Below are 11,960 nucleotides of genomic sequence, written 5' to 3' on the forward strand. Positions count from 1 at the left end.
AGGGGAGCTCCCCGTTTGGTGGGGGGCCTGGCCTACCGTAGCTGGCTTTCATTTTCCAGTCCCCGTACTGGCGGAGGATACAAAGCATTTAGGGGCCCCCTGTCTCGGGCAGCCGGCAGGCAGGGCCGGCGGGAGCAGGACGCGGGGCGCGGCGGTCGGGACTACAGCTCCCGACGGGCGGCGCGGCGCAGTCCCGCCCAAGGTGGCAGCTGCCCGCCGCGTCCCCTCTAGCCCGCGCCGCCCTTGGCTCGGTCCCGTTGGTATCTCGCCGCGGCCCGCGACGCACCTCCCGGAGCGGCGGCCAGACAGGGGACGCACCGCTGCCGTGCAGCGGACACCGGCCCGAGCGGAGCGGCAGGATGGAGCCGCTGCTGGGCTGGCAGTTCGAGGACTCCCTCTTCGCCCCGAGCCGAGAGCGGGGCCCCGGCAGGGAGCCCGTGTCGTCCTGCGACGCGAAGCTCTGCGAGCCCCTGGTGAGGAGCCGGGGCGGAGGGAGGTGGCGGGAGCGGCCAGAGGGGCGGCCTGGGTGCGGCGAGGGCAGGCTCAGCGCCTCCTGACTGGTTTGTGCTGTGCCCGCAGTGGTTTGACAGCGAGGCGGACAGCGAGGAGGGCGCCCGCGGGCTGACGGCCAGCAAGTTCCGGGCGGACTGGGCCTACCGGCAGCGGCACTTTGAGGTATTCCCAGGGCTCTCGCACGGCGTGGGGCCTGAGCGCTCTCGGTGGAAGTTACGGGTTACACCCCGGGGTGATTCCACAGCCTCCGGTGTGCAGAGTGTGTGTGTATCGTTATATAAAAGCCTCTCAGTCCAGCCACGGCCCGGAGGTGCAGGGGTCTATGGCATGGTTGCATCCTGCATGATGGTTCCTTGTTTGTGCTGAAGGTATGACAGCCCCACGGGCAGTTAGGTGTCCTGCTGAAGAGCTGTCCTGACGGCTGAGCTGTGGTCAAGCCACGATGGATAACTGTTCTGACAGGCTTCCCCAGCCACACGTCCTTCCAGCAGTCATCACGAAGTGAGTGTAAACTGGCCAAAAATGCTGCTGTGCACCCAGAGCTGATCCAAATCAGGCTTGCACATCCAAGCAGTTTAGTAGTGAGCAGAGCTGGTCCTCGTGGCCATAGAGGTCGTGGTCAGCTGGCCAAAAATAATGCTGTGCACCCAGAGCTGATCCAAATCAGGCTTGCACACCCAAGCAGTTTAGTAGCGAGCAGAGCTGGTCCTCGTGGCCATAGAGGTCGTGGTCAGCCAGAGTTAAGCATGAGGTTTTCACTTGTGTGGATAATGTCACCTACCACAAAGGCTATCAGATTACTGGCAACCACCTGGCTGCTGCTCACCTTTCTCAGAGCTCTTTCTGCTTTCAGAGGAAAAGTGACTCTTAATTGTCATATTCGTAATTAATTGTCTCAGCACTCTGCTGCTCCCCTTGCTTGGGACGGCTGGTTGTGCTTTTGGGGTGCATTTATGTTCCCCTTTTCTGTTCCTGCGTGCTGTAGTCCTAGACCCTGTCCTGCTGCCTACTTCCTGAGCCGTGTTCCTGATCACTGGTGTGCTCCTGCCTTTATAGTCCTGGTTCCTGGATCTGGCTTTGTATTATCTTGTTTCCTGGTTGAAATCAGCCACTTCTGCTTTTGTTTCAGTTGTAGAAGCTTCTTGTTCCAGGGTATGACTTGCATTACAGGCTCCCTAATTTCAAAGCCCTCAGACTGGCTTCTGACTCTACTCCTTTTGCCTTGCCCATTTAGATCTGTGGATCTCTTTGTACCTCAGTTGGCACTGACTTAGGCTTTTTTATGTTATTCCAGTGCTACTTCTGCCTTGTCTATACCCAACAGATGCTTTCCAGTCTCAGCTGAGTTGCCCTGAAGGGGTTCATAAAAGTATGCTGAGAAGAAAGATGCCTCAGGCTGCAGTCAGACATGGCTGCTGACCCTTAGGAAGAGCAGATTGCATCTTGCTGTGTGCTGTGGTGCCCTCTGAGGAGAGAATGACACCCCTTCAGGTTTGCTAGCAGAACAGACTGTTGCTTCCTAACTGTTTTGGGTTTTTTTGTTGCAGTGATCCATTTTTTGAAATGTCTAGTCTTCAGTATTATTGCTAACCTGGATCAGTGACAGAACTAGACTGCATATTAAATTACATATTTGAGACCTTAGAAATGGGGATGGCAATAAGTAAATCTGAGTAGTAATCTCTTTACTTGTGAATGCTTTTTTACATCAGTCTAGGCCACTTGATAGGAAATGCCAGAGACAGCAGTGATCTAAGCCATGCTCATTTTCAGGGTATGGGTAATCTGCTTGATCTTTGCCAAGTTATGTGGCTTAGTCTCGTAACAAGGCAAACAGGTGTGTTCTGCAACCCTCCTCTGAGCCATTGTTGCCAGTTGCTGCGGCGCTCGCTGGGCAGAGAAGAGCTCCCTCTTCTGCTTGAGAAGAAACGTCAGCTTAACGCCAGGGAAGAAAAATATTTCAGCCATTTTGCTGGGAAGTATTTAGAGTATGTTGCCTGGAAGCTCTTTCTGTTAGAACTATTCGAGTTTGCAAGAAATAATTAAATCCTCATTTTGGGAAACGGGAGAATGAGCACTGCTCATTAGTGTCTGGTCTGAGCACTTACACAAAGCAGGGGGAACTAAGATTCCAGTCTTAGCTTTACTGAATACTTGATGTATTTAAATGTTAATTGGAGTCCTAGCGAGTGCTCTGAGCATTAAGCTACATGGGTGTTATTCATTCTTGTCTTTTTCCTTAGCCAAATTAATATTTAATTATTTCATGCAAATTAGAACCACCCTACAGGAACAATGGAGATTCACTTTCCTTGCTGTATCCTCCAGCGTGCTGATTATTCATGTGAGGTGAGGTACTCGCAGATTCAAACCTTCCCATGGAGAATGTAATGGATTCAAAACAAGGTCCCCCAAATTTAGGATGAGTGCTCTGATGGTAATAATTAGCAGCTGATGGAAAGATAGCTTGTGTCACATATTGCTCAGGTTGGTAGATGGTCCTTTCTACATCAGCTTGGTGGAGGAGAGGTGAACAGTCCTGCCAGGACTTAAACATGATTTAAGGCTGAGGTTGCTCATCACCGTCAAGACTTGGCTGTGTAGTACTAGACCACTTGTCTGCTGCTGACATAAGTAGTAGCTGAATCCAAAGATAGGAAAATATGGATTTCAGCTCCTGACTTCCCTTTGTGACTGTAGTTATAAACAAAACATATTGTCAGGCTTGCTTTTAAATTAAAATCTCTCACTGTTTTGTTTGGCTTTTCTCTTTGTTACCACTGCTAGAAAGCTCTGTGTGAATACTCAAGCTGCTTACTACTCCTACCTGCCAGTAACATTGCAATGAGACGAGACGTCCAAGAGGGCCAGGCTCGATGCTTATCTCATCTAGGAAGGCACAAGGAGGCTCTGGATATTGCAGAAAGAATGGTATATAATTCAATCTTTCTTGTAGGCTGTGAACATGAAAATACTGCCAGTAGGTCTTTTATATGGACCATTTTCTGAAAAAATAATGTCTGTAATCCTTCAGGATGTTCAGTGCTCAGAGTGTTTGGTAAACAGAGGGTAACTGTCACTGCAGATATAATCACTCTTTAGAAATCAGAACACCCTGTACCACAATGAGCTCCCTGTGCGGGGAGGCTGCTAGTCCTGGAAGGGACTAAATATCATGCTCTGCCAGGCAGAATTAATGTAATGTAATAGGAATTATAAGAAGGGGGATAAATGAGTGCTTAAATCTTTCCACTGTAAAAGTGACAGTTCAGACTTCCCTGTTATTTCCATACACTTGCTGCCAAAGTGCCACCAAGAAGAGTACCTAACCACAGATTGGTTTTTATTTTTTCCCCATAAAGAAGAAGCTCAAAGGCTCTGAAGTCTGCTAGAATTGTGCTGCTGCTGTTTTGTTGGTTTTTTTATACAAAAGGTGTTTACACTATGGAGGGCAGCTGTATAAAACTCTGAAGGCAAATAAGTAAGTTACAGCCTTTGGGGGCATTTTTGTCGTTCAGGGTGGGAGGAGGCAACTAGAGCCTGATCTCTTATCAAGCTGTGCCATTTAAAATGAAGAGTACAGTTTTGTACAACTTAAAAATTACCTTTAGTGATACTTGCCAGTTATTCAGGGAGACATTTTCTTAGGCTCTGAAAGATGTTTCTGTTCCACTGCTGGTTTTAATGTGCTCTCTTTTGTTTCTAGAGAAACAGCGCTACTAACACAGATCACTTAACGATGGTTCTCAACCTGCAGTTTGCCATTTACCAGGGTCTGGGAAATGTAGGAAAAAAGATGATGTGTTTGCAGCAACTGATCTGCTTGCATCCCTTCAACCCTTGGTACTGGAAGTTACTTGCTGAAGCTTACATGAGCCTTCTGCAGAGTTCATCTCCATTAGTCATTCCAGAAACAAATCTGAATCGGTCTGAAGAGGTTAATGGAAGTGACAGTAGTTTCAAAACATCCACCAGAAGAGAGGTTAGTTTGCAGCCTCACAGAGCAGACGGCCAGAAAGAAGGTCCTTGGTCTGGCCTTGCTACAGAAACAAAGAGGGAGAATGCAGTGGCTTGTAGCAGCAGCCAAGCTGTAAAAGAATTCCTCTGCACTTCGGAAGAACTGGAAAGGAAAGACAAAGGGGAAAGCACAGCCTTCAAGTCCTGGGAACAGAATGTGTTGGAGAAAGTAAGGATAAAGGCATGTGCCTCCTTTATTAGAGCAAGGTAACTAAATGTATTCTTAGAATAACATTCACTTCTGCCAATCAATTAAACAATTAAGGCTTATTTTTCTCAGCCTTAACACTTTCAGTTTGTTTTTAATTTAAATGACTGTTTCAGTGTTGGTAACACTAAGCTTAGAAGCATCTTTACTTTTGAGGGTATCAGAGCACTAGAGCAGGCTGCCCAGAGAGATTTTGAAGTCTCCTCTGGAGATACTCAAAACCTGCCTAGATGTTTTCCTGTGCAACCTGAAATACATGAACCTAGTTTAGCAGATATTGGACTAGATGATCTCCAGAGGTCCCTTCCAACCCCAACCATTCTGTGTTTCTCCTCCTGTTGCTTCATAGCTAAAAAGCAAAATCCACTAGCATGGTTGCTGTGAACATCCTAGTCTGAGTGGAGAGAGTAAACCAGTGTCCTGCCCTGCTGAGAAATAAAGCATTTATCAGTGATGTTATTAGAGAAATCCTTTTAAGTAACTGTGCAATAGAACTTACTCTTCAGCAATGCTCCTGTTAGAACATGGCTGTTCCCTGGTTTGATATTAGAGATGCAGAAGTGCCCCAAAGGGAGGGGCAGCCAGTCTTCCTTCTGCATGTGCCACCTGACTTATTTGCTTGAAGCCTCATGCTTGAGTGAAAGTGTAGTTTATAATAATATCCCAATCTGCATAATGGATGAGGTTGAAAAATGAACTCTGTGACAGCTGATTGACAGGACTGCATTAAAATGCTCTTTTCTTTTTCTCCCCTCCTCTCTTCCTAAAAGTCTTGCACACAACAAAAATCCCCAAAACATAATCTTTCAAAGAGATCATTAGAAACTGGTTTTGTTGAAAGAGTCTTGGATTTTTTTTTTCCCCTCCTTCTTGCCTCTCAGTAATATATTAGTCACCAAACCAATTTAATGCCATTTTAGGAACTTTCACAAGTGTTTAGAGAGACCACTTAAGCTTAAGAAGTGTGAAAAAGGATATGGTAGTTTTTACCTTACTTCAGACTAAGAGTGACTTTAATTGCTACTTGGGAGAAATTAATAATTTAGTACTGATACTGAATACTAAACCTACATTCACACTAACATAATTTGTGGTGCTTGTTTTGGTGTGTGTGGTTCCACATTCAGACAGTTACAACTTGTGGGATTTCCTTTCTTGTCTACACAGTTTCACAAAGTCTCACTGTGGTTTATATTTGCAGATATACTTGTCCAGGGTAAGATTCAGTATTCCTAAGGTTGGAAGGGACCTCAAAGATCATCGAGTCCAACCTGTCACCACAGACCTCATGACTAGAGTAGGGAGGACACTACTGCCCACTGCAGGCTAGAACTCAAAACCTTCCTGTTAAGGGTCTTACGCGCTACCAACTGAGCCAGTAAGCTGCTCCCCTGCCCAGGGCTTATGCATTAAATAGATTTATTCTAATATTTTCAGGTCTGTTGGATTTTTAAGTGAGATTTGGATGTTGCATAAACATATATGCAGGGTGAACTGCACTTGGAAGAGGAACAGTGTGGCCAGCAGGAGCAGGGAGGTCGTTCTGCCCCTGTACACTGCACTGGTTAAGCCACACCTCAAGTACTGTGTCCAGTTCTGGGCCCCTCAGTTTAGGAAGGATGTTGACTTGCTGGGCCGTGTCCAGAGAAGGGCAACGAAGTTGGTGAGGGGCTTGGATGTTAGGAAGAAGTTCTATACAGAAAGAGTGATTGCGCTATGGAATGGGTTGCCCGGGGAGGTGGTGGAGTCGCCGTCATTGAAGGTGTTCAGAAGAAGACTTGATGGGGTGCTTGGTGCCATGGGTTAGCTGGGTGGGTGGGTTGGATTGGTTGATGGGTTGGACACGATGATCTTAAGGTCTCTTCCAACCTGGTTTGGTTTATTCTAATAAGCCCTATGAGGAGAGGCTGAGGGAGCTGGGGCTGCTTAGCCTGGAGAGGAGGACACTCAGGGGTGAGCTTATTGCTCTCTACAACTACCTGAAGAGGGGTTGTAGACAGGCAGAGGTTGGTCTCTTCTCCCAGGCAACCAGCACCAGAACAAGAGGACACAGTCTCAGGCTGTGCCAGGGGAGGTTTAGGCTGGAGGTTAGGAGGAAGTTTTACACAGAGAGAGTCCATTGGAATGGGCTGCCTGGGGAGGTGGTGGAGTCACCATCACTGGAGGTGTTCAGGAGGAGGCTTGACAGGGTGCTTGGTTGCATGGGTTAGTTGGTTGGGTGGTGTTGGATGATAGGTTGGATGCGATGATCTTGAAGGTCTCTTCCAACCTGGTCTGGTCTGGTCTATTCTATTCTATTCTTGCTTTTTGTAGGTAATAATGTTCTGTGTTAAAGCATCATGAATAATTGATTCCTCTAGTTTAGCCAAAGGAAAAATGAAAATTAAGAAATGGTTTTGTTTAATTTTCACTCTGATTTCATTCTTTCTTACATTAGAATGATGAGGACTTAGAAACAAAAATGCTTTGCAAATTAAAAACCCTTTCCCTTTTTCCTTTTAGTTTTGCCATCAAAACATTACAGAACTTACTAGGGGTTTGTTGGCTCAGACTTGTACATTTTGATGTTCATAATGCTTACCTGAAAAAGAAAAAAAGCATCTAAAATCTGAAGTCTTCATAGAAACACACACCTTTATTATAACACCTGCTTCAATTGACTTTGGTAAATGTAGGTTTTAAACATGTTATTGTTCTTTATACATAAAGCTTTAATTAAATACCAGTAACAATATTGCTAAGGCCCAGTAGTCCCTTGGTTGAATGTAGATCCAGAGGGACCTTGACAGGCTGGAGAGGTGGGCACAAGCCAACCTCATGAGGCTCAACAAGAGCAAGTACGGGGTCCTGCATCTGGGTCGAGGCAATCCCAGGCACAAATCCAGGCTGGGCAGTGGCTGGCTGGAAAGCAGCCCTGAGGAGAGAGACTTGGGGGTGCTGGTGGACAAAAAGCTCAACATGAGCTCTCAGTGTGCACTTGCAGCCCGCAAAGCCAATCAGATCCTGGGCTGCATCAGGAGAAATGTGGCCAGCAGGTCAAGGGAGGTGATCCTCCCCCTCTACTCAGCCCTGGTGAGACCCCACCTGGAGTACTGCCTCCAGTTCTGGAGCCCCTATTACAAGAGGGATCTGGAGGTGCCAGAACATCTCTAGAGAAGGGCCACAAGGATGATCAGAGGGCTGGAGCACCTCTCCTATGAGGACAGACTGAAGGAGCTGGGGCTGTTCAGTCAAGAGAAGAGAAGGCTTCGAGGTGACCTCATTGTGGCCTTCCAGTATCTGAAGGGGGCCTACAGGAAGGCTGGGGAGGAACTTCTCAGGATCCCAGGTGGTGATAGGACTAGAGGGGATGGAGTGAAGCTGGAGGTGGGGAGATTCAGGCTGGATGTGGGGAGGAAGTTCTTCCCCATGAGAGTGGTAAAGCCCTGGAATGGGTTGTCCAGGGAGGTGGTTGAGGCCCCGTCCCTGGAGGTGTTTAAGCCCAGGCTGGCTGAGGCTCTGGCCAGCCTGATCTAGTGTGGGGTGTCCCTGCCCATGGCAGGGGGGTTGGAACTAGATGATCCTTGTGGTCCCTTCCAACCCTGACTGATACTATGATACTAGGTGTTTCCTCTGCTGATATGTTTTACAGTCCTTGGCTGAGGAGGACTCTGGAAACTGCCTTTGCTCCCTCTGGTCATGCAGCTGGTGATGGGGTCCCTCTGTGACATGAAGCCACATTGTGAGCACAGCATTTAACCTTCACCAGCTCGTGGTGGTGACTGATGAGGCACTGCCTTGAACCTAAAACTGTGGCAAAAGACTTTAGAAAACATTCCAGAGTTGGCCTGTGGGAAGGCTGTTTGATATTTGTCTAACACTCCCAATTTTGGGCTTTTCACTGCTACAGGCAAAAATGGGCTGCTGTCTTGTGAGGTGTTAGTAAGGGTGTGGGACACCTGGTGTGTGGCAGTTAATGCTGGCAGGTCCGCGCTCCACATTTAAATTGTGTGACAAATGTGGGGGGAAGAATGTTTGCACAGGCAAAGAGAGACACTTGGCATGTCACTTCTCAAAAGTGCATCTTGGTGCTTCTGTCACAGCACAAGTGTACCATACCCGTAGCAGGCTGGTACGGATGTACACATTTCTTTGCAGTCAGAAAACGTCGTGAGGTCTGTGCTGACAGGTTGGACTTGATGATCTTTGAGGTCTCTTCCAACCTTGGTGTTTCTGTGAAAAAGCTGGTTTAAAGTATTTTACTTTAATTTGGTTTAGGTTTGCTGACTTCCTTTTTTGCCAGCTGTGCTCTTTTCATTTCAGACTTCTACTTCAGCTTACCCAGTTGCAACAGTCGTCCTTTGTGCTAGAGCATAACATGAAAGGCCAAAAAGAAGTGGATGACCAAGTGGCACAACTTGGTTTCAATGAAAACTCCTTGCTGCTGATGACCAAGGTAAGGGCTTGCTTCATTGTGTGCAAGCTCCCAGCTACGTGTAGGCTGGCTGCAATACCCTAGCCAGTTCAGGCACAAAGATGTCCTGTCAGCGTGACGCTCCCCTGGGCTAATTGACTGTGGCAGGAAGCAAGGTAAATTAGCTGGGGTGGGTTGCCCCAGTCATGTGTTATCTGGAACTCACAGTGATACCTCTGTGGTGCTGGCCTGTGTCACGCAGGTGTGTCTCTTTTCTGCTGAGAGTCTCCTTTTGGGGATGGTCAGAGCTGTTAAGTTCCTCACTGGACCTGTATTTGCAGATGCATCATTGTTGTGCATTTCTTGGGATGCAGATTTTGTCTCGGGAATTCCAGGTGCCACGAAGTGAATCACAAGTATGAAAAGGAAATGGAGCTTACTTTGGCCACAACTGTATTCAGCTCTTCCAGAAAAAGCCAGAGGCATGCTTTTCACAGGATGTCTTTGTTCTGTTTTAAAGACTTAGAAAGGAGGAGAATAACGTTGCATGACTTTATTCATAGAGATTAAACGGTTTTGGTGCTATGTATAGAGTTTCTCTCTTTTATCTTAAGGAACAGAAGGGTGCTGGCGAGATTCTGACTTCCCTGTCAGTACTGCAGCCTTAAGTTAGTGAAAGCCAAGCCGTTGCCGGGTTGGCAGTCAGTCTTGTGGGATTTCATCCATAAGAGGGCAATAGCGTGCAGACTATCTCAGGGTTTGGAAAGGCTGGGGGGATAAAGACTTCCCTTCTTGCTTCCCTTGGTCTGACAACCCCCAGGAGAAGATCAGGGTGTTGGTGCAGTTGTGAAGTGAGCACAGAACTAACAGGGGGTCGTGCAGTTGTGAAGCTTGGGCTCTGGGTTCTCCCCATTTGTTTCAGAATGCAACAGGCAGACAACTTGATTGTGACTTGGAAGCTTCTCAGATGGCACGTGGTTCATGTCTCAGGGACTTTTCTTGTAAAGCTCTCTTGTTAATGCCATATTTTTGCTTTTCTTTGCCCATTATCTTATTGTTTCCTGTCTTCTTTCTTACTCTGCAGGTTATGGGGCAGGATCTTATACCAGAAAAACTAAAAGAGGAATTTCAGGGTGAGGTAAAATGCATAGGCCCTTCAGCACTGTCATCATTGGTAACTGCATCAGCCACAGACTTTGAAAGCAAATGGTTTGGTAATCTCCAAGATAATGTATGTCACTTTGACAGACAATTCTGTCCACATACCGAGCTCCCACCTTCAGTAACTTAAAAGTCTTGTTGTGTTTCTTCTCATATCTCCAAATGATTATGGAATTCTGTCTACAATAAAGCTCATACTACATTTTGTAAGAGTTGTTGTTATGTATCTTTTAAGAATATACAAAACCCACTGCATTTAAACTTTTAGCATTTTGTCATTGTCTATGTTCACTGATTTGTTTGCATTGTAGATAACAAGGAAGCTGGTATAGAAAGAAAGAAAGCTGTCCAGAGAAGGGCCACGAGGATGAGCAGAGGGCTGGAGCACCTCTCCTATGAGGACAGACTGAAGGAGTTGGGGCTGTTCAGTCTGCAGAAGAGAAGGCTCCGAGGTGACCTCATTGTGGCCTTCCAGTATCTGAAGGGGGCCTACAGGAAGGCTGGGGAGGGACTTCTCAGGATGTCAGGTAGTGATAGGACTAGGGGGAATGGAATGAAGCTGGAGGAGGGGAGATTCAGGCTAGATGTGAGGAGGAGGTTCTTCCCCATGAGAGTGGTGAAGCCCTGGAATGGGTTGTCCAGGGAGGTGGTTGAGGCCCCGTCCCTGGAGGTGTTTAAGCCCAGGCTGGATGAGGCTCTGGCCAGCCTGATCTAGTGTGGGGTGTCCCTGCCCATGGCAGGGGAGTTGGAACTAGATGATCCTTGTGGTCCCTTCCAACCCTGACTGATACTATGATAACATCAGGGCTTCAGTTGAGCTTTCAGAGGTAGCTTTGCATTGTAAACCTCACTGTGTTGTGCTTGAAGAGCCTGTGATTCTTTTTTTGATGCCTGCTATGCCAGTGGATTGTGAGGCTTCCTTTATCATGTCCAGCTTGAAAGGTTCTTGGTGTCAAAGTCTATGTTGTTGCATTTTTAAAGCCATGGAATTAGCCATTTTCTGGGGTTTTTTTTTATGTTTCTTGACATTATTCCCATTCAGCAATGAATAGCTGGAAATCTTCAATATATTTACACTGAGAAATTGTCAATGAGAATAATTGCATGTGTTTTGGGGGGTGGGGAAGACTAAGTGATAAATATTTAACTTGGAACTAGAAGGAGATTTTCTTTTTCCAAAGCTTGGGTGGGGGGTGTTGCAGGCACAGAATTAGCTATGGTCTCGTCTTCGGTGGGCTTAGATGAGGGAGGAGAAAAACTGTCAAGGTTGTTTATATGTACTGAGGAGTGGTTAGTCAGGTCGTATCCTTTGTAAAATTGAGCAAGGCAGAAGATCTTTGCTGTGAAAACTGGCGATGTTTCTGCATCATACAGCTCCTTATGTTACCCTTTCAGATGCTAATGACACCACTTTGCTTTCCTTTCTGAAGTGTGGGTGCTCCATGCTTTGGGCTTCTACAGAAAAAGCAGAGATTATCTTGCTTTAAATAATTTACATTTGAGACAAACAAGTTTTGCTCTTCCCTCATCCTCTCTTAAACTGTGAGCCATAATTTCTTTGCAGCTTTTTAACTGTGCTCTGCAATAGATGCAGTTTAAATCTCGGTATCCTTTAGACATAATTTGCAGTGACTTTTTAATGTCTTCCTGTATTTCTCTTTATGAAGT

General features: G+C 46.7%; 1 protein-coding gene across 3 annotated transcripts; it reads left to right on the top strand.

Moving 5' to 3' along the window:
- Nucleotides 1–230: 230 nt before the first annotated feature.
- Nucleotides 231–10,502, top strand: CUNH8orf76 (chromosome unknown C8orf76 homolog). 3 transcript variants are annotated; one of them, XM_068158612.1, is made up of 6 exons: nucleotides 231–473; nucleotides 580–675; nucleotides 3,301–3,444; nucleotides 4,220–4,737; nucleotides 9,041–9,173; nucleotides 10,216–10,502. In XM_068158612.1, exons 1-6 carry the CDS (start codon nucleotides 360–362, stop codon nucleotides 10,420–10,422), a joined length of 1,212 nt encoding a protein of 403 aa, XP_068014713.1. In that variant the 5' UTR covers nucleotides 231–359; the 3' UTR covers nucleotides 10,423–10,502. The 3 variants fall into 3 exon arrangements, with proteins under 3 accessions (XP_068014713.1, XP_068014715.1, XP_068014714.1); XM_068158614.1 differs by lacking the exons at nucleotides 231–473; nucleotides 580–675 and adding an exon at nucleotides 1,063–2,004; XM_068158613.1 differs by lacking the exons at nucleotides 231–473; nucleotides 580–675 and adding an exon at nucleotides 2,018–2,862.
- The last annotated feature ends 1,458 nt before the right edge of the window (nucleotides 10,503–11,960 follow it).

This window comes from Melanerpes formicivorus, unplaced genomic scaffold (genome assembly GCF_026170545.1).
Source record: "Melanerpes formicivorus ecotype bairdi unplaced genomic scaffold, bMelFor1.0.p_v2 SCAF_40, whole genome shotgun sequence".
In the NCBI taxonomy this organism is placed as follows: domain Eukaryota; kingdom Metazoa; phylum Chordata; class Aves; order Piciformes; family Picidae; genus Melanerpes; species Melanerpes formicivorus.